Source organism: Neopsephotus bourkii, unplaced genomic scaffold (genome assembly GCF_033783945.1).
Source record: "Neopsephotus bourkii isolate Nb327-2 ecotype Australia unplaced genomic scaffold, CSIRO-AGI_Nbou_v1 NB_1765, whole genome shotgun sequence".
NCBI classification, from domain to species: domain Eukaryota; kingdom Metazoa; phylum Chordata; class Aves; order Psittaciformes; family Psittacidae; genus Neopsephotus; species Neopsephotus bourkii.
The window spans coordinates 4,171,303-4,196,949 of NW_026902239.1; the positions used below are offsets into that span (position 1 = coordinate 4,171,303).

Below are 25,647 nucleotides of genomic sequence, written 5' to 3' on the forward strand. Positions count from 1 at the left end.
GAAAGGACCCTTGCAATTCCAGATGATGCATTTGAGCTGGTTAACAACCACGAACAGCCCTGTCAAGCACATTAATCTCCTCCCTTCTGCTGGGCTTCTAGGTCAAGGAGGTCAGGTGAAGAAGCCAAGAAACATCCCAAGCCAGACAGCAAGTTCCTTGGAGAAGTAAGCTGCTCCTTAACATGTGTCACGCAGCTTCTTACCAGGAAAGATCATAATCTCTTTCCCACATTTGTTTGACAATGGATAGCCCCAACAGCTAAAAAGGAGTATAAATCAATGTACCAAGGACTAGGTTGTGAGGGCTTTTTTGTTGTTTTGGTGTTTTTGTTTGGGTTTTTTTGCAAAGTTAACTGGTACATATTTTAAATGGTCTCCTGATTTTCCAATTGTATAAATAAACTCATTTCTTGAGCTACTGTTTTATAATACAGCAAAGATTATTCAACCAATTCAGCCTTTTAGCCACTTTGGATAGCAGCTAAAATCAGCTCCTAACTGCTCTCTTGTACAATCAATCTGGAGTAAAGCTACACAGTTAAGGGCTAATGCAGATTTCCTGTGATGTAAATAACAGAAACACTCCTGCTAAAATTAGATCCTTCCATCACTGATATTTTATATATATATATATATACACATATATATATGCCTTATTTTAGAAAAAAGAATGCAGTTGAGGAAAAGGACCAAATTACATGGAAAGAAAGCTCCACCGCCATAGGTGGTAGGGGCAGTCAGAGGTGACAGCAAAGCGTATGGACAGTGAGGAACTCTGTCAGGAAGTAAAGATATACAAATGGCATTACTCTTTTTCATCAAGAAAAGAAAACGCCAAGGGAGGCACTGAAATTGAGGGACCAGTTTCACTGTTTATAACACTGACAGACTTTAGGCACTTGTGACAAGGTTTCCAGTTTAGAATCCAGGCTTAAGCCTTCCTCAGGCTTTAAGCCAATCAGTGGAGACATTTCCAAGAACAAGAGTAGGGAAATAAAAAAACACCAGAAGGCCTCCTCCCCCGCTTCTGCTTAAAATTCCAACTATGTTTATCCACAAGAGTTCAAGAAGTTTTCAACTGAATGTGGACATATTTCCAGTTAGGAAAAGCAGTGTGATCTTTCATCAAAGCACCTTTTTGGCCTCTGTGAAAAATCTGGCCATCTGAACTTACTATTGATCCTCTTATCACTTCATGTATATTTAACCCCACGAGCAAGCAGGATTACTTGCCTCGTGACCATGGCTTTGAACTTTGAGAACTGTATTTTGTCTGTAGAGCCAGAACTGAGTCTGGAAACCTCATTTTCTCACCAAATACCCCATTTCTAATGTGGATGGCACAATGGGCAAAGCCACGGGAGTTGCAAGGAGGAGTGACAGAGACACCTAACTGGGAGGGAAACCAGTGTGAAGCACATGGAAACAGCACCTGGGGAGAAAGATCTAGCAAGAGCTCCACTATAAGAACAGGCACTATATATATATATATATATATAGCATATGCAGTTTTTAGTTTCTTCTGCAAATTAGACTTAGACAACCGATTTCCAGACACAGCCCCTCATTTTACCAGTCAACACAACCCATGCTGACCATCACTTCAAAGTGGATTGGTATGTAGCAGTCAGGTTTCAGCTTTTGCTTGCAAGATCTTCTTTTATGCAGAAAAGGCTGAGAGGGAAATGGCATAGAGGGAAATGGTGCTGAAAGAATGGAGAAACCAAAGAACCTGGCAAATGGGTGCCAAAGATGGTGGAGATAAGCTGTAAGGGGGCTAAACAACTGGGAGAACAGCAAATCAGATCAGTTGGCAGGAAATTAGCTGGCCAGGGTCCATCTGATGGGAGGAGAAGCACTCATGTCACAGCACCTTCAACTGCTAGAACCTCCTCAAGTATTCAGTCTGTGGCATCCCACGAGCACAGCATGTTCCCTTTCAGGTTCCCTCATCTCCTTCCGCTCTCATTAGCAGTTGCAGTGAGCAGCTCCCCACAAAGTCAGCAAGAGCTCTGTTTGCAACAAAAACGTGTTCTTTCTCAAAATCACAGAGCTACTGATGTGGGACCACACCTCTACAGACTCTGTAGTCCCACCATAGTCAGGTAGGGAAGGGTGCTCAGCTGCATGACTAGCTGGATTTTGAGTATCTCCAAGGGTAGTGATGCCGTAGCCTCTTCCTATGTTCAAACATGTTAATTGACAAAAAATAATGGGAAACAAAAGACACCTGAACATCCACAGCTGTAGTGTGTTGGCCTTCACCTTCCGCTGCAAAAAAAAGAGGTACAACATCCCACGCACATCTAGTGGCTTCAACGGAGAGTTACTCATCAGTGCAAGCACCGAGGGGTGGAGCAGAAGAAATCCCTCGTCTGGGAGACACAGCCACTGCGCAAGACGAAGCCGTCAGCAGCGACACCTGCCTAGGCGGGACCCGTAAACAGCCGAACAGCCCCCGCCTGCCGCCACGGCCCCCCGTGGGGACACCAGTCCGCGCAGGGCTGCTACTGTTCGTCCTGCGCCCCGCCCCGTCCCGACCGCAGCGGCCGGCTCTTTCCACCTGCGCGGCCGCGGGAAGCAGAGCACCGGCGGTCCGGGAGATGTGAGCGCCCATGGGCTGCGGGCAGCTGCGGCTGGGGGCAGCATGGGTGCTGATGCTGTTGCTGCTCCTGCCGCCTCCCCCCGCGGCGCACGCAGGTAGGTGGCGGCGCTGCCTGCCGGCCCTCCGTGGGTACGCATCTCTCCAAGGGCTGCGGGTCCCGTCTCCGGTTGCCTCCGCGCTCGGTTATCCCGGCAGGGCGGCCGGCCGGGGCGAGCAGAGTTGGCCCAGCTCCGCGGGCTTGTCCCTCCGAACCGATCCAGGAGCCCGGGAGGTGCTTTCTGCCGCCGCCGGTCGGGCCAGTGCGGGGCTGCTGTGTGCCGTTCGTGTTAGCCAACGGTGCCTGTATTTAATATTCGTGTTTCTGGCCCCCGATACTGAACTGGAAGACAAGGACTGTGTGTTTCTGTAATGTTGCTTCATCTCTTTTTCTCCCTGGTTATGCTGGAAATACATTTTTGCAAAGCTGTAGGTTGATATATTTTCAACTGTAAATTGATAGCATGCTCTTGAGATAGCCCTTGTTTATAGTCATTGGGGTGATTCCCAAAATGCGTTTGGCCTGTATTCCCAAAATATGTTTGTGCTTGGCAGTTGCTATGCCCAGGAGTCCTATCTGCGCAGTCAAGAGAGAGATTAAAACAGAAAGCAGGGTGGGGTTTTGGCAAAGATACTGATCTTGTATGCCTGTGTCGTGAATGGCTCTGATTCTCTTCTCCCACCTGAAACTTGACATTCCCCAATGGGAATGAGCTTGTAAACTCCAGCTGTTAAATATGTGTGCATGGTGGGTCCCCTGCTGCTGTTAAAAGCATCAGATGCAATTTCCTTTTTCATATCCCTTGAGTATAAAACTGAGCAAGGTGTTGAAGAGATTAGAAACTTACTCCGTGCTCTTATTCTCCACTGTAAATGTTGCCTCCAAAACTAAATACAGAAGGACAGAGTTTGCTCCCATTTAATCCACAGCAAAACTTCCAGGTTCTGTGAGAGCTGAACAGTAGTAAGGAGTGTTCTTCATACAGTGGAATACTGTGGAGTAGCACTGAGTACTCTGTTTCACCTAACTCTTCCCAACCTACTCCATTACGCATCAATGATTTTGAGTGGTTTTCAGAGGGTACTAATTCCAGGTTCTTTTTACTTAACTGACCACATTGTATTGATCTTATATAACTCTGTTGATGATCACTACAAGTGTTTTGGAAAATAGGCGTAACTGTCATTTAATTGCCCTTAAGAAAGAATTTATAAAAATCTAATTACTACTTTTTTTTTTTTTATTCCAGGAAATATTTAAAAAAATGTCAAGGGGGTTATGTTGGGTTTGTCTCATGGTTGTTCAAGGGAGAAAGGAATCTGCACATTCCTGAGGTTCTAGCTTGATATAGTTTCAGGGGCTTTGTTGACAGCAATACCAGCACAGAAGGGAGAGCTGTGCCTTACACTGAAGGTTTAGAGCTTCAGTTTTCACCTTTTTCATCAAAACACCTTTTGTTTTTGCTGTGGTGTGTTAGTGGGTACAAGTGCATCCTTATTGGATGACATCTACTGTTTTGGTAGTGTCTGACCGCATTCTGTTCTGGGGCATTGCTGCCTAATGATCTGCTAACCTAACAGGCGCTCTGAGCATTGCCTGGTTTTACCCAGGACAAAAATTCCACTTGTCACTGCACTTTGGTGAGATTTTTATAAATTGCTGTTTTGCTCACTGTTTAAAATCTGTACTCCAGAATAAATGAAAAAGCACAGAAAATGGAAAATCAAATGGGAAAAAAAAAGGTGATTGTTTAATCAAGAAGATCAAGAAATGTAGTATACGCCTCTTTACCACATGGGAGAGTTCAGCAATTTTTGCAAGAAGCTCATAAGGATAGGAAGGTACATCCTGAAGTTTGGAAATAGTAAAATGTTAATCTATTTACTAAGCTCCATCTTAAATCCTTCCCCATGCTCCTAGTGGAGGTTTCCCTAACCATATTCTTCTGCAATTAGAGAAACCTTTAAATTTATGGCCTGTAGAATCCAGCCTCTGTCTTGCAGATTTATATAGAAGAAAGAATGCCAGGGATAGTACAATATATACTTATTAGGAGGAAAGGGAAATGAGTCTGAATATTTATTTAATGTGTGCTTACTATTTTTGTTCAGGTGAGGAATATGATTTTGATACAAATCTCAGTCATTTCACTTACTGTGCTTTTGTCTGTACTGTGACATAGTCTTAGAACTGAATTTATTCTGGATGAAGATGCCCTGGAAGACATGCTTCATCAGCATACCTAATGCAAGTAGAGCTAGTCCAGTCTTAAAAAGAAAAAAAACTTGAAATGCATGTAGTGTAGACAAGATTTTTTCAATACCAATATTTTCATGTAACAGACCTGCTCCTATTGGGTTGCATTACTCGTTAACGTAGACATAGCCTTGGATGTCACTGGAGTTGGTTTGTGGTTATACCAACTACATTTCTTATGATGGGACCTTGAAAGCTTCCCCCTCTTAATTTTTTTTGGTAGTTCTGTAAGTTGCTTGGTCTGCATTGACACACCTGATTTAATTTACTTGTCTTTCATCTTTTACATTGTCATATTTTTATTATAAAATAGATTTACATTTTGAAAAGCAGCTGCAGGCCTCCCTTTAAGCAAATATCAGTATGTTTTCTGTCAGAGTTACAAGAGCTCTGAAATATACAAAACATCCCTTTTGATCAAGTTGTCGTCCTGGGAAATACAGAATAAAAGGATAAAAGGGGTCACCATGTGGGCTTTGTAGTTAAAGCCTTGAACTGGAGTTCAGTGTCCGCATAGATGCCCAGACATATTTTATCATGTTACAACCATCCAGAAGGCAGGCAGTATTCCAGTGCTAATAATCTACTTCCTTTCTTCCTTGCATATACACAGTGAATCCTTGAGAAGGCTTCCTGAGGTCAGTGTGTATGCAGTACTTTAAAAACCTGTGTGGATGCTGCTCCGGAACTTGAGAGGAAGGGAGAGACTGCTCTTTGCAGTTCACTCCCCATGAAAACTGGGGCAGCAGAAGCAACTTGCTTGGCTTATTTTGATAGAAACAAGGCCTGAAAACCACTTTTATTCCTGCATGAATACCTTGTATTCGACCACCAGTCATAATTTGTGAGGGACAGAAGGGAAATGCTTGGCTTCAAGTTGAGCAGTGCTTAGATGTTTTGGTATTGACATGGGGTTAATTAAGGTATGTTTTGGATTTGGGAAGAGGCTGATCTGTTGCATAGACATAGCCAGTAAGTAGTGGCTAAAGTATGAAATAGCATATGGAAGATTATTTCTTATATAAGATTATTCCTTATACAAGAAATGGAATGTGCAAATAATAAGCAGGCTAATTGCCCTGTGGCTGTGCTCTGTGATATGTATGTCCTGGGAAGTTTGATTACCAAAATGCAGTCAGAACTCGCAGGTAATTTTCTTCTTTAATTAGCTAAATGATTCAAAGTAGAAAATACCTAGTATATATCTATATACACATCAAGATTGAACTGCATTCATGGTAGTGATAATCTATGTGTTTACCAGAGAGGGCACGAAGCTTCAGTAATAAGAGTGTCAGTATATGGGAGGGCTGAGATTGTTGGTTGGTTGTTTTTTTTTTGTGTGTGTGTGATGTTTCCTGACTCACTGCCAGGTGAAGGGGAAAAGAATAAATGTAACATAGAAATAAATAAAAAGAAATGTTTGATAAGGAGAACTACAGTATATGAAGGATTGTCATGTTCATATGGTCAAAAGGCTCATCCTTCTCAACTTTAACTTCCAGTCTCATGGCAGGCTTTTTCAGACACTGCTGCAGTCTGTGCCCTAGTGCTTGGCTTCACTTATTATTTCCATAACTTAACAGATTCTTACTGCCTGGTAATTAGGAATGGAAATGATTGAAGGAGGCCCCTCAGTCTACAGAGAAAATTCCAACACTGTTGGATTTGTGATTAAAGTCCAGAACTTAGATGTGGGTTGCAGTTCTGCATGTGAACATTCAGGTTCACCACTGTAGCTGACAACCTTACCTTTCCATGGCTGTTGTTCTCTAGTGGCCTTTATAGTCTTAATTCCAAGAGAAGCAAGTGGTTAAGATTACTCAAGTCATTTGTGCCTATGTGGTTCCAGTTTATGTTTGTTGTTATAGTTGTGGCTTGCACACTGATTTCTGCTGGTTATTTCTCTCCAGGAGGTGATGGTTATCTACAACTACAGGATTAATAGCTAAAAGAGAGAAAAATCACCCTTTTCACGAGCCAAACAAAAGCTCCCATATTTTAAGAAGCTTAGTTTTATAAACGCCTGAATTCTGTAAGACAGGCCTTTCTCTAGACAAGAATGAGGCTTCTCTTGACAACTGTGTTTAAATGATGTGCAGATCTGTGTGCTTTATGCTTGGTATACCAGTAACTTGCAGGTTTTTACTGACTGCTTACCCTAGCTTGAAAACAGTACAGTAAAACTAAGCTAACTAGAAAGAGAAGGAAACAAGTTCTAGGACTAGAGGTATGGGATAGTTTACATATGAAGAGAGTATATCTCTTTCTTAAGGAAAATAGATGACCTTTCCTGTCTGCCTGACTACTTCAAGAGTATTTTAAGGTCAGTGAAGGGACAGGAGGAAGACTTCCCTTCCTTATACCACAGTATATACCGTCTTTACACCACTTTGAGTTAAACCTCACCTGAGAGCTTAAGTATTTTTCAGCTGTTTCTACCCCCTTTACGATGATGTGAATAGGAATGTGTCCAAAGAGATGAAAGATGAGTATGTTGCTTCAGGGGCTGAAAGGATCTTATATGCTGCTACCAAGATCTGTGTGTTTGAGCTTAGTCACACTCTGTGCATAAGAACACACATGAGTAGGTATTTACGGCTCTTAGACGAAAGGGGTTAATTTATTTCCTACTAATTTTTTAAAGCTTGAGGGAGCAGTTGGACTAGTATTTATTATTGTATCTGGTTTACAAAAGACTTAAGTTTCTTTTTGCTTTCCTTGCCTTTCCTGAAAGTACATCAATATCCTGCTCTTAGGGGGTACTGTAGTCAAAATAGTAATGTACAGGATGTGGCTCAGAAGTACCAAAAACTGTGCCCTGAGAAAGCTGAGGCACGTGTAATTGCTGACAGGGCTTTTTCCCACTGTAAGAAGGTAGCAGACAGGTACAGATCTAAACCTGTTCAGCTCTCCAAGTTCAAACTAACTTTCAGTCATCCAGATATGACCGAGAGCTAGCTTCTCTGCCAGCCCAGGTGATGGTCAGGCTCCTGATCTCATTGAAGTGTGTTGGCTGTTCCCTTGAATGTCAGCTGTCCCAGCTGTGCATGGTACCATCTTTAAAACCATTTCTGAGGCAGACTTCTGTGAACTTACATGTAAAAGGCATAGATGATTATGCTAAATAACTTCCTCTTTACAGCAAAATCACTTTAATCTGTAGTGGTTAAATGAGTCTGAAAATCATGACTGGTGATTTTAACAAAAAAATGCTTATTGAGTACAGGAAAGATACTAAAAATACTGTTATACCTATAATGAGCTACTGATATGTTCACATCTGAAGTTACTGTGGTACACTGAACAGTCATACAGTGCCTTAAAACTCACCAGCCCATACCTGACAGGAGGCCAACAGAAATGGGTGTGTACCCCAGGAAACCTTCATTTCTTGTGGGTTCTCTACAAGCAGCTGCTTCCCAGAGGCACTTGGGTCCTTCATCATCTCTGGGGAGAGGCATAAATGTGGAGCACAGGAGGGGAAAAATGATTCTGTGAGTGCTTCAAAGAGGCAGAGATGTGCCCCACTGCTGCCTCATGTTTGCTGGGGTGTTGCTGGCGGGTCTGCAGCACCATGCAAGAGCCGTGCTGACTGTCCCACAGGGGGAACTTGAAATTTTCTCTTGCCGTTTGCAATCACTGGCTGGGGACTGGAAATAGGCTATGTATGATCATTCAGACAGGGGTGGCTGTGTTACCTTGGCAGCCCAATTACCTGTGAGAGGTGGCATTGCAAGTTTGATGGGAGTGTTGGTCCGTCCTCTCACATCTTGGATGCAGAAGAAGGTATTTCACTTGGTTTTGGTTTGGTTTTGTTTTGTTTTTGAGAATTACCTTTACGTCAGAAATGAAGACAAGTTTTCATCCTCCATTGGCATCACACTTGATCTCCTGTCCAGGGAAAATGGATTCAGAATCAGTAATTTCTCTAATTAAATTAGTTTGGATTCCAAGAAAAGTAAAATCCCTTCTCTAAACAAGTCATCAGTACACCAGAGAGCAAGTAGCAACATCTATGAGGCAATAAAAACAATGCTGTCATAGGATCATAGAATGGTTTGAGTTGGAAAGGACTGTAAGATCATCTAGTTCCAACCTCCCGGCCAAGGCCAGGGACATCTCACACTAGACCAGGCTGACTCAAAGGCCTGTCCATCCTGGCCTTGAACACTGCCAGGGATGGAGCATTTGCCACTTATCTGGGCAACCTTTGCCAGTGCCTCTCTGCCCTTGCAGTAAAGAACTTCTTCCTTATACGTAACTTGAATCTCCCCTATTTAAGTTATAATTGACAGTTGTTGCCTAATTGATAATAGCCAGCACTAAAAGATGAAAGCCCAAACTAACTTTTGCTCAGTTTATATGTAAAAAACATGTATTTTATGTAGGGATAGATTAGGAGTGTTCAAAATTTGGTGTATCAAGATTCAACAGGTAACTGTTACACAGCATAATTTTTAGAGTATTTCAAGAAGAAAACTTATTTAAACTCTGGGTATTTTGAAAAGCCAATGTAAGATGTATTCTAATGCCAGGTATTCTAATTAAGCTTTTATTTCATTGACTGTTGGGTTGTGCTTGATCAAAGTACTAATACATTGGTAATGCTAAACATGTTCCAGGGAGAAAAGGAAGTCCTCAAAACAAAACCAAGAATAGTTGGGATGTTTTTAATATTTTATATAACTTCAAAACACCTGTTAAAAAAAAAAAAAAGCAAGCTGTTGTCATGGAATTGTGCCAACAATGGGCTTTTAAAATTAATTTAGTTCTTTTTTCAAAGTGTTTTTCATTCCAAACTCAACAGAAATTCATTCAAATGGGTTATGACTCTGAAAGTCTTGAAGGCGTTGTGAGTAACCTTAGACAAGCACACCTTGAATTTTACTCACCTTGTTTCAGGCCAGTACTGATCACTCAGAATTAATAGAAAACATACATACAATAGTTTTATCCTGCTGGAGTGCATCAAGGAAAGGTTTTTGCAGCAAGGCATGGTTAGGTAGTGTGAGCTTTACTCTTGCACTTGCAAACCAACAAGAAAAAAATTCAGTTTATTTCTTTTCTGTTGTATAAGTTAGCAGAAAGGAATTGGTGTCAGTTGCCTTGGCCTTCTTTGGCTATCTCCTAGCAAGCCTTCAATAGATTGGGGAGACTTTCTCCACCTTTCTGAACTTGGGTCTTTTTAGACTGAGTCTGAAATGTTCTTTGATCAATATTCTCTGTGGAAGTGTTTTTGTAAGTTAGGATAACAAACACAAGGCTTCGCATGGAGGAGAATGTGTTAAGGCAAGCTGCAGCTTCAGCCCCCTTTTGAATCTCTCCCATTCTTTGTGCTGTATTTCCACTCACACTCTTTCCCCAGATGACCTCCTCAAGCTCAGCTGTTTTCAATGGCAGTCTGCCTGTTTCTTCAAAAACAAACTACATGCCCAACTGTCATCCTTCTTCAATGTTTCTCTACATCTTCTCTCATGCTTTTTTATCTGCTCCACCACCTGGTTTTCATATAGTATTATGTCCCTTTTTCTGTCCCTGTCTGTCTCTTCCCTGTGCCCCCTCTGAACAGGCTGTGAATGGAGTGATGGGCTCTAATTCTGGGAGGGTAAGATAGTGCTTTGTGGTTAGCTCTCGAGTGCTGTTGTGACTCAAACAGGAAATCGCCTCCGCACTCCTCCCCACATTCCCACCAGCGCTGCTCAAGTCAAAGGGTTTTGTTAGTCTGGCTTTAGACCCGACAGTCCCAGAGCTCTAGCAACCTACAAGGGGAAGGCAGCTAAGCTGCAATAACTTCTGTGTGCTTCTCCTTCTCTTCCTTGTTATCCAGCCTGTTGAGTTCAAAAGAATCAGCACAGAGAAAAAATTTTGAGCCCTCTTAAAACAGTCAACTAATTTAAATTCTTGCTAAGATGACTAATAGCAGGTAATGACACTAACATCTATTCCTGGCTTTACTGGGTTTCCCTTCCTCTCTGTAACTACTGATCTCCAGTTTTGGCTTGGTTCCCCTGTTTACCACTTGGTGTACTCCCTCGCATTCCCACATGGCCAGTGCGAGCTTGCTTGAGATTGCAGATGTACTGGAAAAGAAAGCCCCAACACTCTGCTAGAGTGTCACCAAATATGGTGATAAATGGACATTTGTTCTGACTGAGTCTGGCCATTTTAAGTTCTGCATAGGCATGTGTTTGAGGGAGTATTTTTTCACTGAGAGCAACATAACCAGTAAAACAGATGAGGTGACGGAAGAGAGCAAAACTTCCTTAAAAAATAAAGAGCAGCAGCATCATAGGAGGAGCAAGCAAGATTTTATAGGAGTTTGGTGGAACTCACCCAAAGCTGAACAGAAAGACAAAAGAAAGGGCAATAGCTTACAATATTTTCTGAAGCCAATGTTTGGTGTCCTAGATTGCTCCTAAATTGCTTGATGTGACATTGGTGGGTCTAAGCTCCCAGTAGAAGGTGAACCTCTGACTTGGCCTATCTGAAAGGCTGTCCTGCCTCATAGGTGTGTAAGCATGGATCACATCCATGGCCTTGAAGTGGCAGCTGCAAATGGCAAAGCACAGGGAGTGCCTGCAGCGTTGCCCATAAAGTCAGCACAGCTGAAGTCAGCACAGCACAAAGGAGCTGCTTCCATCAGAGGTGCTCCCAAGGGCTGCTTCCATGTAAGAAAATGCAACAGTAGTTGAAGACGAAGTCCGTGGTGTTGTCAGAAAAGAAGTTCCTCTTTTAAATCCTGTAGGAGATAAGTCTCTTGTTTTACTGCTGTGCTATTGGGAAAAGCTGTGTTGCAGTAAGGCTCGCTGTTCTGTCTTAATGCTTTCCATGTCACTCGCTGTCCTTAATTATATCTTGCAGTTCTCTAGAGAAGCCCTGTGGCCTTCTCAGTTGTTTTATTTTATTGGATAATTTGGTGTTTGCACTCTTCTAGCCATGCCACAGTAAAATACAACATACTGCTCTTCCTGGGAGTAGTGCAGTTAACGACAGTACTTACACAGGAGGCATTTCTGTGCCAGCAGGTCAGCTTTCAGTGGATACTCTACCTGCTTCCCACCCCAGAACTTTAGCAGCCAGCGTACAGAAAAAATATCTGTTATTATATATTTATGTATTTTTATGCTTTGCAGCTGTTAAGTTACCCAAGTCAAGTGAAAAGTTAACAAGTCTGTTTATAAGGAGAGCTCACAGGTAGTTGCAGCTGTGGTTGTTCTGCTCCATTGGCATTAAACACAGCTATTTGTCACTGAGATAGGCAGCAGTGCCTCCTTACAGATGAAAAGGAAATACACTGAATGGGTAGTAGCTGTAACATAGAAATTGTATGTTTATATTTGTGTGTATATATATGTATGTCTGTGTGTATGTTTATGTGTATAGACAGGTAGATAGATACCACTACAACCAAAACCAATCTTTGAACAGTACCAGCTTGAGCAAGGCACATACCAGGTAGGGAGGTGTATGCCGTTAAAACTGACCAGGTTTGTAAACTCAGCAGACACTTCCACAAAGAGAAGATGAGGTACCTGCCATGCAGTCTTACTCATGTGAATAATCTCACTGACGTCAGTGTGGTTTTTTGCTTGCACGTGAGGGTGTTTTCAGGCTAAGTCATGTGTATTTTGGAGAGTCTCACAGTAGCTTATTCTAAGATCAGAACTTGGCTTTTCATTGTGGTGGTGAAGTTTGCAAGCCTAAGTTATTATTTTCTTTCCAGTCCAGGTGTGCAGAGTCATGAAGAGATGGATGATATTACTCAAGGTTTGATTTACAGAGTTTCCAAAGGCTGTAATAAGGGCTGCAGGTTTTTCCGTGCTGGGAAGTGATGACAGCCATTGCAGACTATCGATGAGACAAACTAAACCTAGCAAAGCAACCTGTATGATTGATTTCTGCTGTCACGTAGGCCAGTGTGAACTGAAAATACTCCATGTGATACTCATGCTATTAATCCTGGCTAATGGAAGTAGAATTAGAACACAACTGGATATGTTGTGTTTAAAGACAGGATTCCGAAATAAGCAGCTGATACATATACTTGAGTCCTTTCCTGACTGACAACCCTGCAAGCTCTACATATGATGTGCTTTCTACACATGCCTCCTGTTACTATTGAGCACTGAATAGACATGGAGGAGTTTATTCTTAACTCTTCCTGGAGAAATAGGGGAGCATACTAGTTTTATTCTTGCTTTACAGATGCAGAATTGATGAATGAAAAATCTGCATGTTTTGTTGTAAGGGCAAACGCAACCCTTCACTAAAGGAGCAAGACCAGAACTGGAAACCAGACCTTTGCTTTTGCAGCTAACGGAAAGTTAATGGTCTTGGTCCCTCTACCTTCCAAATCACATGGAGCTGGGGGTATGTGGGAGAACACTGGCAGTGTTGTAATGATTTAGATCTTGTAAAGATACAGTCTGTGGGTTCTGTGTGCTGAGATTGGCTCATCTGCTGCAGTCAGTGTTTCTGTTTTGAAACTTCGTTTACCACAGCAGAAACCACACTCGGAGGAGGGGAAAAAAAAGAGGCAACAAAAACACCTTTATATGTTTCTAGTTTAAAAATATTTTCATGTAAGAGAAATACATGATTCTTGCTCCTGTAAGATGTGTTTGAAGAATATGAATGTTTTTAATGCAAGGATGGACAAATGGAAGGTATAGGCAAACAAAAACTGTTCAGAAAACCATGAAAGTGATTTCCCTTGTCTGTGGTCACCTGGCTGCCTCTGGCCAGTTCAGTTTGGTGATTTTGGATTAGCCTGATAAGCAGTACATACCTTTAAAACCCTTTTTCTTAAAGAAAAAAAAAATGCGAGAAGTGAGCTTTTAGGGATGCCCTGTACCTTTATATGGTTGTACCTTGATACAGCAGTATCCCTTCCAGGTTTTTTACTATGCAGTGCAAAGCCAGATTTATTAGATGATATACGAAGGACTATCAGAATAGGGCTGGCACTGACCTTATGAGATCACTCCATCCATCCCACTGACCCAAAGCAGAATCAGCTATACTGATGTAGTTTCTGGCAGATGGCTTTCTAATCTGCTGTTCAAACCTTCCAGCAGCATTCTCAGGTGACCCATCATGATGTGTCACTCCTCTTCCCAAAAGGCTTCCCCAGTGGCTCTTTTCTTGTTGAAACTGAACTCTGTTTCTCTTCCTCCTTGTTTGTGGTGGACATGGAGCATAGATTATCCTTCTCATGTAAAGATGTAAAGACATAGAGTGTTCCCCTCCACTCCTCCCTGGACAAGGTGCATCTCTGATAAATTTAACTGCTGAGGAAGCAGACATCAGGGCTTATGGGCTTGACCACCATCTCCACTGGAGGGAGAGAGATGCAGCCAGTCTGGTCCATCCTAACTAGAGAGATAAACCAACCTAGGGAAGACTTTGTCTTCCTCTGTTCTTTGTGGCTGCTACAAAGCAGATGCCTTGCTCAGAGCCAAAGGTTTAATAAGAAGCCTTTTATGGCTTTGATTCCCAGCAATCTAAGAAAATATCTATGTAGTATTTCCTCCTACTTGGAAATTGGATCAGAAAATTTGATTGTGCCTCGGTCACTGACCCTTTTCCTACATGGATTGGCTCGTTGCCTTTCCTGGGGCTTGGGCAGGATTTTGTGACTTAAGATTTTATTTTTTTTTTGTAATCTTTCATTCAACAGTTGATATGTTTCATGCACTCTCATACACTTTAGTGCTGGGATCTGGTGCAAAGAATAAGACTTGGTGCATGGGTGATTTTTCATAGTCCACATGATGCTGGTTTTGGTTTGTTCTTCTTAGTAACATATACATTAGTGGTTTAGGAGCTTCTCTATTCTACTGAACAGATGTGGCAAATTTTAGGCTGTTTTCTTTCTCTCTCTTGGACAGCTTCATATTTGCATTTGAATTACTTTTAGTGAAGCAGTTGTAGAGGACATTTATGTTGGGTGAAATCAAAACCATTTATTTTCTGGGTTCTGTATCTCTCATTTGGAAGCAAATGTTAAGGCAGAATCCTGGAGGTCTCTTTCTGCTACTTTCACATCCCTGGTCATCTATAGTTCGAGCTCTTACAAGATGACTGTCACTGGGCATTTCTGTTTCAAATATTCCAGGAAATGAGACTTTCTACATACTTTTTGTAAATAAGTAAGCTTGGCCTAAGGACTGTATCTGACAAAACTTGTTCTCATACTAGAAAAAAATGGAAAGACGCTCAACACAAGCTAAATAATAGAGATAAGAGAGCAACATTAGAAATACCCTCCGTAAACAGCTTTATGACCTGAAAATACAGATGCAGGCATATACTGGAGTTGGTTTGTTTTTAACATTAACAAACAGCTTGAGGTTTGGAATACCCACAGTTTCCATCAAGACAGTTTAAAGTAGTTGATCTTTACAGAATTGCAAGTACGTTGCCCTAATAAATGTATTAAATAGAAAAGCTGATGCTGTTTGCCTCAAAGACACATAGAATGATCAAGTTAATCAGTAACCTTTACATACAAAAGCAACTGTATGTTGCATATACAGGAGGATGAACACAATTACTCTAGTAATAGTGAAATATACGACAAAAAAAAGTAAGATCTGCTTACAGAAATAACAAAGGTTAAGGACTGTTCATTCAGAGAGGTTCCCACTGTTCATGTTAATATGCTTTATTTCCCCCTTTCTTTGTCTCCTTTTGATGTCTTAAGAACAAGAATTGCATCCCTGGAGGAAGAGCTTAAAGGGTTTTGAAAAGTCCAGAACAACCACAGAGCCATGCTTTCTCTTCCCCGTTATGCTCTTGTGGCTGCTAGAAAATAAGAACCTCCTTTCCAGCTTCAGGGCTGGTCTAGGGGTTGCTCCCATGGGCACAGTTATCATGGAGGAGATGCTGGTGATTGAGTCACAACTTGGAGCTTTGGATTCTAACCCTGGGCCCATGGGCCTCTGTTTTGGAAGCAGTTAAGCCATGCGATCATCTCCATGAGATTGATTTGTTAGGAGTGTGTATTAGGAAGATGAGAAACAGATTCTTAAAAGCTCCAGACTTGCTTGTTTATTAATTTCAAAAGGTGGTGCAATGAACAGAAATTTAGCTGAGTGACCTAGCAGTATGTGTTCACTTCTGACATTCTGGAGAACCAACATGGATGATCAAATGACATTGGGGGTATTGTGATTGTCCACTCTGATTCTCCAGTTTGAAGCCATACATGTAAAGCTCTATACGCAGTAGACTCCACATGTCTTTTTAAAATACCTGGTTTGACTTTTTAAAGTCTGCTCACCTACAACAAGATTCTACTGAAGCATCAAGAATATTTTTACAATTTCCAGTGTTAAACTGTTCTGATGGTCCTTGACAATTTTAAAAATGCACGTGTCTTTTATGCTGAACTTCTCTAGCTCTAGCTTCCAGTCCCTGATGTTTCCATACCTTTGTCTACCCTAAATGGCAAAGCTGGTTTTGCTAGAGAAAAAACATTCATACAGATGGAATTTGTGGCTGCACTAGCTAGGGACACTTTTGAAAAAATTGAATTTCCATGGCCTCTTCCTTCTGCCTTTAATGTTAAGAACGGCAGTACGTAGAATTTTATGGCTTACTTAAAAGTTGGATTTGTTTCTTAACTTGAAAGCATGTGTATTTGCAGATTCTTAGGGATGTTGGTTCTTTCTTATTTTTTTTCTCAGGTGTGTTGTGTTGTTCTTTGCCCAACCCTAGGAATGTCCATTTTGAATCTATAAACATGAAGAATGTCCTTCACTGGTCAGCACCAGAAGGCACAGGAGATGGAGTACTCTACAAGGTGAAGTATTTGGTGTAAGTTGGCTTGTTTATTTTATTCTCCATTTTTATTTTAGCATGTTAAATTGCAATTAAAAATTTTTTATTTTTTTGCAAGATATGACTGCAAAAAAAAGTGTGAACTAAAATGTGGGTTAGACTTAAGCAGTACGGACTTTAATTTTTCTCTGGCACTGTTTATTTCAAATCCAATTAAAAACACTTGTAAGGAGACTTTCTTCCTGTGAAGGAAGTGTAGGATGCAACAGACTAAAGCTTTCAAGGGCATTCCTGAAAAATGAGACAGAAGGATGAAGGAGGACTGTGCTGTGGATTGGCATCTGTACACATTAGCCTTCTGTACGTATTTAAACAGATCTGGTGATGTAGCATTTAATACAATATGAACAGCACCCAGTGTTCCATTGGTCTCCTCTAACAGATCCAACCCTGCCCCTGAAAAATCCATTGAAGTTATCAAGTATTGTAAAAAATCAAGTAACGTGATTGGAATCAGGCCCTTATATTTTCAAGGTCTGCAGCTTTGTAGGGTATCAGGGAATTTGAGTGAGGACCAGAATCCATTTCCTTTATTCCCTCCAAGAGAGCACTGAATCATTCTAAATGACCGTGCTGGAAGTCTGGCTTATAAATAGGTGTAGCACTGTTGTCAAGGATAATGTAATTCTCCCAGTCTTTACCTCTAATATTTACACTTCCCTCAATCTAGTACTGTTTTCATGACACTAAAACAAATGTAAATCTCCAGAAGCTTCCAGTGACTGGAACTGACTACCAGAAAAAACAAGGAGTTGCTTTTACAGTCAGAGACAGCAACATCTTTTGCTCAGATCTTGCCCTCTGCTAATAGGAATTACATAGTTGACCTCCTGGAAAAGGGGAGAGTACTCAGTAATTATGGAATGAAAGATGATTGTGTATCAGACAAAATGTTCAGAGAGCACTAGCTACACTGTCTGCCAGGTCAGCTGGTCTGCAGAAGAATATGTAGTCCTAGGTATGGCCATCTTACATAAACATATGTGCCTCTACCTACCTAGGAAAGCAATGCCTCGAGCTTGGTGGAAAATGCCAGTGAGTGATACTGTCCTGCAGTCATGCAGAAGCTGCCACACATCCTCACTAATTAGCAGGCAAAGGGGGAATTCTTAATAATGCGAATTTGAGGAGCAGGAGCTTTTGATGAAATTCAGGCAAGAATTTTCCAAGGAAATCTTGATTTCTTCTACTAGTGTATAGGAGCTGGTTAGTACTAATGCATTGTTGGTAGCAGGTATATGCCCATTTTTCTAACTAGAAGGATTTTGAAGTTCACTGTGTTCCAATGGAGTCTTTCTTTTCAACTAGAAAAAGAAGTAACACTTATTACTAAGTAGTCTCCTGTCGGCTCATCTTGAAGACCCTGAGCAGAATCTGTCGCTACACAAGGATGAAGCACTGACCACTCTGAATTACTTGTCTATATATAAATAGTTACTCTGACTGTTATCATGTGTTTACAGCTTAAAGCTGTGGAGACTGAAGCCTACTCTCATTTATTTTTCAGCAAAACCTTGTGGAAATCAGGTGTTTTATCTCAGCTGAAGCTGGGGATTCCTTGAAGTGCAGATTTCTGCAAAACAAGTAAACTGTTTTATCAGCCATAATAGCAGTTTCTGTGATATATTATCAGCTGACTAATATCATGACAAGAGCTTTTATACAGCTCCTTTCTCTTTCTTTTTCAATATAGATATGGTGTTGGCAAATGGATTAGAAAGCCAGAATGCAGGAATATCAACAGAACATGGTGTGACCTGTCCAGTGAGACCTCTGACTATGAAGAGCAATACTATGCAAGCGTTAAAGCCTTTCTGAATGGGATGTGCTCTGACTGGATAGAGACCACACGATTCAACCCTCTTACAGACAGTAAGGAAAGCTAATCACACAGCCAGATGTTCTATGGCCTTGATTAATCTGTGTGCTCAGAATGCATGTGCCTTCATAGAGGATAATACTTTAATTTGAACATGAGGTTAGATTTTTTTGCGGTTGTTTCACATTTGTGCTTTTGGCAGAAGTAATTTGAAATAATTGTATTAGAATTTGGTTAGATGTGTGTTGTATGTATGGTCTCACATAAATGGAATGTTATTTTATGGTATGGTAAATCTTTACTCAAGGCAAATAAAAGCTGTGGCCCATCCATAGCATAAAGAACTCAGATTTTGAAAAGGCTCTATTAAACCAAGCAGTAATCATACTCCAGAGCACAATATCTCTTATCTGTGCCAGATAATCTGAGAACATGCTGGTAATTTAACTTGTTTCAGCGAATTGTGTTTCAAGGTTGTTTATCCTGCAAAGTCACAGGAATTCCTAGGCAAAATTCTAAGCCGGTATTCACCTTCTCACTGTAAAGATCCTCTTAAGTTATCTGATGAAATAATTTTCTGTCAATATAAGTTAATTGTTCGAAGTCCTACTTAGACTCCCCAAAGCATAATGAAAATTTAATGTCGATCACTTTAAAGAAACCTTTCATGGTCAAATCAGTGTGCTTCTGCTGCATTTGTCTGCTTTTTGTACATGTTCATTTTTCCAGCTAAAATTGATCCACCCATGGTAAGTGTGTCTTCTACTGAGAAATCTATTTCAATCATTCTGACTGCTCCTGAGAAGTGGAAGAGGAGTCCTGAGGGAGAATCCATATCTCTGCTTCAAGTGTATCCTGGCCTGCAATACAACGTGTCTGTCCTCAACAGAAAAACAAAGAAGAGGGTAAGATTTGACAAGTCTGTGGAACTGCTATTATTAAATCTGTTCTCTTGAAATGCACTTTCTTCTGGTCTGCCTGAAATAGGCTTCATAGCCTTAGAGAAACTGTAGGATCATTCACGTTGGAAGGGGGCTCAGGAGGTCTCTAATCCCAAATCCTGTTTAAAGCAGCATCAGCTGTAACCAGGTCACTTAGGGTTTGTCCAGTTGCATCCTGAAAGCCTCCAAGGATGGGGACTGCAAAATCAGTTTCACTGCTTGACTTTCCTCTTAGGGAGAAAGTAATTTCTTTTTATCAAATCTGAACCTCTGTTTTTGAACTTATGTCCACTGTCTCCATCTTTCCTGCATTCAGCACTGTGAAGAGTCTCTATTGTCTTGATAGGTCACCCTGCGGACTGCTGTTAGGTACCCTCTGAAGCCATTACTTCTCCCTTCATGGACCAAACTCTAGTCCCTCAGCTGCCCCTCACAGGGCAAGTGCTCTAGCACTTGGAGGTTGAGGAGCTTGGTGATCCTTTAAACCCATTCCAGTTTGTCAGACTTTTCTGTATTAGGTTGGACCAAAACTGGTCATGATGTTCTAGACATGGTCTAGAAGGTGATAATCCCTCCCTTCTGTCTGCTCCTTCTTTTAACAGAGACCAGGATTCTATTGGCTTCCTTTACTGTGAGGACATTTTGACTGGCTCATGGTCTTGCTGCCTGTCCCCAGTTCCTCTTTGGCAGGGCTGCTCCCCAGCCAGTTGGTCCTGTGGGAGTATTCGTAATACATCATGACAAACTGCATTCTCATCACATCTGATGCTTCTGCTGATTTACGTGCCATTAGCAAGTAGTAGTTCCCAGCATAAGCACAGTAGGTGAGGAAGAGTTCAGTGATCTGTTACAAAAACGTTCATTCTTCTGTTCCCATCTTCCAGGCACAGTATATTTCTGGCAAGTCTCAGAATTTCCTGAAAAGAGACAAGAAACTTTATACCAGAAAGGTCACTTTCTGTCAAAAGAGATACTAAAATGCCAAGATTAGCAATTATAAGTAGACAAAAGGGGTTTTGTGGGATTTTGGTCATGTTGTGGGTTTTGTTTTTTCTTTTTCATCAATACACTTGATGCATAACAATTACTTTGCTCCAAGGTCTGCATATCGCCTTTATTCTAAGGCTCCTATCTTTATCAGAACATCCCAATTTGAAAGGTTTTGTGGAACTGTACTGTGTGCCTTTCACTGGCCTTTGGGTCAGGACAGTGCTGGAATGATGCTTTAGCTCCATTTCAACATCAGAATGAGAATGTGGCTGACTCACGGCACATAGTGCTACTTCAGATAAAGCATGAAATCGTTCAGTAGAAGAATCATTGAATGGAAGATGAAGTATTCAGAGGATGTGGCCTATGAAATAACTTGAGTTTTTATTGCATTTGGAAAAAAAGAAAAAAGGATGCTGTTGAAGTTCTTACATTATCATTCTTTCCAGAATGTTTGTGTGATTGTGACGCATTTGGTACAGAAGTTCCTTACTTTTCTGTAACTCAGGAGGTACAGGAGAAAAAAAAAGTTTGTTTTTGTTTTTGTTTTTTTTTTTTTAATGTCTTTCAGTGGTGGTTCTCCATCAGCAACAACACCTTGGTTGTGCCCTGGTTAGAACCTGAAACAGCTTATTGTGTCAGCGCCCAGATACGTGTCACCACACCACTTTTGCGGAGTGGGTTCTCCAAAGAATATTGCATTGCTACCTTGAAAGGTATGTATAAACTGGCAAATTTCAAAAAGAAGATGCAAGTTAGAAAAAATCATGATGATTAGGTTTGTAAGTTTTTTATGTATCCACTCTGAGAGTGAAGCATTGGTTTTTTCCTCTTTGTGTATTTGTACCGATGAAGAAAGCCTTTGCCTTTAATAAAACATAGCTGGGATCTGCTGACTGGAAGGTACATCACTACCTCTGAAGAAAAAGATCTGCCTTCTTGGAGTCTTAGTGAATGGAGAATATGTTTTTCTTCTTCTTGAATGGTATTTGGGAGTAGCAGATCTGGGTCAGTCTGAAGTTAGCGGCAGGAGAACCTGAGGAAGGGGATTGTTACTACTTTTTAAAATTTCATGTATAATTTTGATAATGATAATAATTTTTGCTGTAGCTCAAATTTAATTTTTTAATTTCCTGCAAATTACTTGTTTATCTAAGATGTTTATAGCCCATATCTAGAAAGTAGTTTCTGGATACAGAATATGTGTTGTGTGCACACATTACTATCTGAATGCATTAAAAAGTTGCTCAGTATAATGAAAACTTATGTTTTGTTACCAGATAAAACAGGTGATGAGACTATGACAGTCATACTTGGATATGTTCTGCCTATTGTGCTAGCTGCCTTTTCTGTTTCAATGATATGCTATTGTGTGCACAAGTATATTCATGTCAGCAAACAGAAACATCCAGCAAACCTGGTAAGTGTTCTCTATTGCAGAAGGTCACTGCCAATCTTGACACTCACAGCTGGTGTGTGTATTTTCTGGGGCTCTGAGTCAGAGTCCCAGGCTAACTGCAATTTGTCTATCTGCAAATAAAAGCTTTAGTAGGCACTGATACCACAAAAAGAACCTCACATTGAGTGTTATTAAATGCAAGAAAAAGAGTAGTAATTCAAGTTAGCAACTATGTCTAAAAAGGTGAACAGATCTGAAAAGATGACCAGAGCTAGTGAGCATCAGGACAGAGCTGGTTTTTTTTTTGGAAAATGCCATTGCCATAAGCACTGAGGCAAGCTCTGTCAGGAAGTCAGCACTCCTTAAATTTATATAGGAAGAAGCACTGTAGAGATTTAGTAAACAAAAGTTATTATTTGGTTGAATTCAGAAACAAGAAGGGAAGATAATTAAAGCAGTACAGAAATTCTGTGACGTTTTCTTGGAGTATTACTGGGTATTTTCCACTTAATTGTAATTGTGAAGGATTCATCATGTGTGCATCATAGAGTAATTTAATCTGCATTTCAACTATACTTTCAAATATGGCACCATTTCCTAACACCCCAAAATGCATAAACAAACACATTCTATTATTTAAATAGCTGTGTAAAAATGGTTGTAAGTTTCTTATAGCTGCCAAGTTTGGTAACTTTAGAAAGATGTAATAAAGTCTAAAAAATATTCCTGGTTTCCAGGTCATGAGCCCAGTAGACCTTTCTCCCAGCTGTCTCTAAACAAATCACTGGACTGTAAACATAAAATTACAATAATGAATAAACATTTTGGTGTTAATACAACCTGCATGACACCATGGGATGGGAGGTGTAAGGGAGCTGGTTTCAACATGCTGATCTTTCTGAAGAAATCTAGAGCAGCACAGAGGTGGCAGGAGAAATGTTCACAAAAGCAGCCTGTGATAGATGGCACAATTCAGGCTCCATACACCACTTTTCAACCTGATGTATAGCTTCCTCTCTGAAAGGAAATGGGATATTTAATTCTCTGTAAGCTATACTGTAACATGGTACCTGACTCTGTGCTTAAGGGATGTGGTTTTGGCTGCACTTGCTCTTTACCTGTTAAAAGAGCAGAATAGATTCTGTAACCGTTGACCCATGGACAACTCTAATGTTTTCTCCAAAGTCACTGGAGTTGGTGCTGATGGAAACCAAACCAGAATTTGACAGAATTGTTCTACTCATTATTTTGACATGGGGAAGATGAGGTAAAGGGACATATGGGGAAGATGAAGTAAAGGGACATTAGAACTGGTCATGATACAATTTTACTTTACATAAAAAAAGTATTAACATTCCTGGAGGTTTCTTCCTTGAATTGAAATAATCTCCTAATAAGGTCTGACCTAGCCTTATATTTTAAAAATACTTGACAGTGTAAAAAGCAGCAAGATGGTATTTTTATTATACTTCACACAAATGAAAATATTTTTGCTTTCCAGTTATGGCACTACACTGACAAATGCAGGGAGAAAGTTTTCGTACCATGTGAGAAAATAGTGATCAACCTTATCACTGTTAACGGGGATGAGTACAAGCCATCTCAGGAATCCAATCATCTGTCAGAACGGAAAAGTCCCCATTACTACACTGTTTACAATGGCACTGAAGAGAAGGATTTCCCTTCAGAAGAAGTGCTGGAAACAAAACAATTGAAGCTTGAGACTTCACATGAAGAGATTTCGCATGAAGAAGAGATTTTAGCAGAAGGGGACCAAACTGGGAAATGGCCATCCTATGGCCATCCTGGAACAAAGAATACTTTGAGACAGAAAAGTACAGAGACTGTAGAGTATGAGCATGATGTAAGGGCTGAAGACTTCAGTCCTGCTGAGGACTTGGAAGAGAACATTTCTGCCCCCAGGGGACTACTAGGTGAGCCACAGATTGCCTTGGAGAACCTGGTTACTATGAAAACAGGACAGCCATATTGCCCCCAGCTAGAGGTGAGGGCAGCAGACCCTTGTTTGGGACACAAAATAGAGGAACTTAGTTTGAAGATGATTGATGGGGCAGATGAATTGCCAGGTGTGACGCATGTCAACTTGGTGGACTTGGATACTGGAAAATCTGGGCAGATATCCTATCCTCAGCTGGAAAAAATAACACAGGGCCTCACAGATAAAAAAGGTGAACAGACCATATTAGTAGATTGGGATCCTCACACTGGAAGACTGTATATTCCTACTTTGTCCAGTGTTGAAAATCAGGTATGTGAAAGAGCATTCAAGTGTGAAGATCCTGAGAAAGAGGGAATTTTATCCAGACTGTGTGAGAGAGAGGTATCTGATGAATCATCAGAGGACCAAGAAATATATCTCCTGCGATTTCAGGAGCAATGGGGACTGCATGTAGAAATGGAAGAGTGAACTGTAATTTTCCAAGATGTTTTAAAATGTTAAATCTTGCTGACTTTGCCAAAGAGAGTGATGAACTCTAGTGGAGCAGACACATCTGAATGTATTAAAGTTTTCGGAACCATCACAGTTGAACAACTTATTAGTCATATGTTACTTATAGCAGTTTCTAGATAAGATAAAAGTGATTTTGAGTTTCATTGTAAATCTCTCACGCAAAATATGATGGTTATGAGATTATCTTTGGAAAAAAAAAGGTTTTTACACAGGATGCTGTTAGGACTTTCATATTATAATTCTTACCAAAAGAAATTATCAGTGTTTGAAAGCAGTTATTTTTAGCAAATAAAAAGCAATAATATGACATTTTTTTCTGGGCTATTTTGTGTATCTTGACACAACGCAGTTTTCTGTAGGACTCGCTCCTTCTACTTGTAGTGATATGGGCTGACTTTTGTGGACATTAAGGGCATTCCACTGTATAGCTTGTTTCTGGTTTATAAACATACTTCTACTCAATGAAGTCTTATTTATTTCTCTTGAAGTGTGGGGTCACTTCCATACTGTGTTTTACAGGTGGGCAGCCAGCGATGCTTCTTTTAGAAGGTGTGCTTACAAGCTCAACAGACATAAGGGAGCAGAAAGGAAGAATTAGATGAATTTTAAACTGGGGGAAATGTGGCACAATAGGATTCAGTGTGATGCCTGTAATCTTACTGGATGGATTGTGTTTCACCCTTAGGTGCTTGCAGTACAACATCTGTATGATTCGTGTCCTTCACATGTCTGTTCCTCTCCAATGACTTTAAAGGCAGGCTGGTATGAATAACTCACATAAGTCTGTACCAGACACACTGCTGCTGCTTCAGACATATTCCACTTGTCATGGCAGACCCAGAAAGTGTGCCTATGGGCTTCCTTTTGTTACCTGATATCCTGACTAGGACCCCTGATACAAGTTCATTTTTCCCCCCACATTATGTGATACTTATTTATGATAGTAAATTAACAGGATATTCTAGAAATTTCTTACTAGGGCAGTTGTTATTTTCATTTTCAAAGCCTATATGTCACTTCCACTTAATGGAGCAAAACAAACGAACTATGGTGTTCAAAACTTGTACCTCCAAACTAGGTACATGGTTAGGTGTATTTCTGAAGGAAGACCCTTGCCAATATCTTTACTCTCAGGTAATGTATCTGTTGCATGACCTTGGTGTTTTCTGTGACTATTCATGCTCTGAAACACTTTAACAGACTTTCAAACCAGAAATAACATACAGATCATGTACCTAAATACTTATACATTTGTGTGACAGAGGAGGGTTATAGCTCAG

The 25,647-nt window shown here is 40.7% G+C and overlaps 1 protein-coding gene across 4 annotated transcripts; it reads left to right on the forward strand.

Moving 5' to 3' along the window:
• Positions 1–2,579: 2,579 nt before the first annotated feature.
• IL20RA (interleukin 20 receptor subunit alpha) lies at positions 2,580–24,829 on the forward strand. Of its 4 annotated transcripts, none has more exons than XM_061378120.1 (7): positions 2,580–2,700; positions 16,592–16,721; positions 18,439–18,617; positions 19,294–19,469; positions 21,067–21,211; positions 21,776–21,915; positions 23,396–24,829. In XM_061378120.1, the coding sequence occupies exons 1-7, from the start codon at positions 2,616–2,618 to the stop codon at positions 24,320–24,322; spliced, it is 1,782 nt and encodes a 593-aa protein (XP_061234104.1). In that variant the 5' UTR covers positions 2,580–2,615; the 3' UTR covers positions 24,323–24,829. The 4 variants fall into 4 exon arrangements, with proteins under 4 accessions (XP_061234104.1, XP_061234106.1, XP_061234105.1 ...); XM_061378122.1 differs by having other exon boundaries at positions 16,592–16,707; XM_061378121.1 differs by lacking the exon at positions 2,580–2,700 and adding an exon at positions 2,878–3,010.
• Positions 24,830–25,647: the final 818 nt, after the last annotated feature.

Excerpts from the sequence above, each read along its gene's own strand:
- IL20RA (XM_061378120.1), top strand. The coding sequence starts at position 2,616 with ATGGGCTGCGGGCAGCTGCGGCTGGGGGCAGCATGGGTGCTGATGCTG. Across the intron at positions 18,618-19,293 it reads ATTCAACCCTCTTACAGACA|CTAAAATTGATCCACCCATG; the intron begins GTAAGGAAAGCT and ends TCATTTTTCCAG. Across the intron at positions 19,470-21,066 it reads ACAGAAAAACAAAGAAGAGG|TGGTGGTTCTCCATCAGCAA; the intron begins GTAAGATTTGAC and ends AATGTCTTTCAG.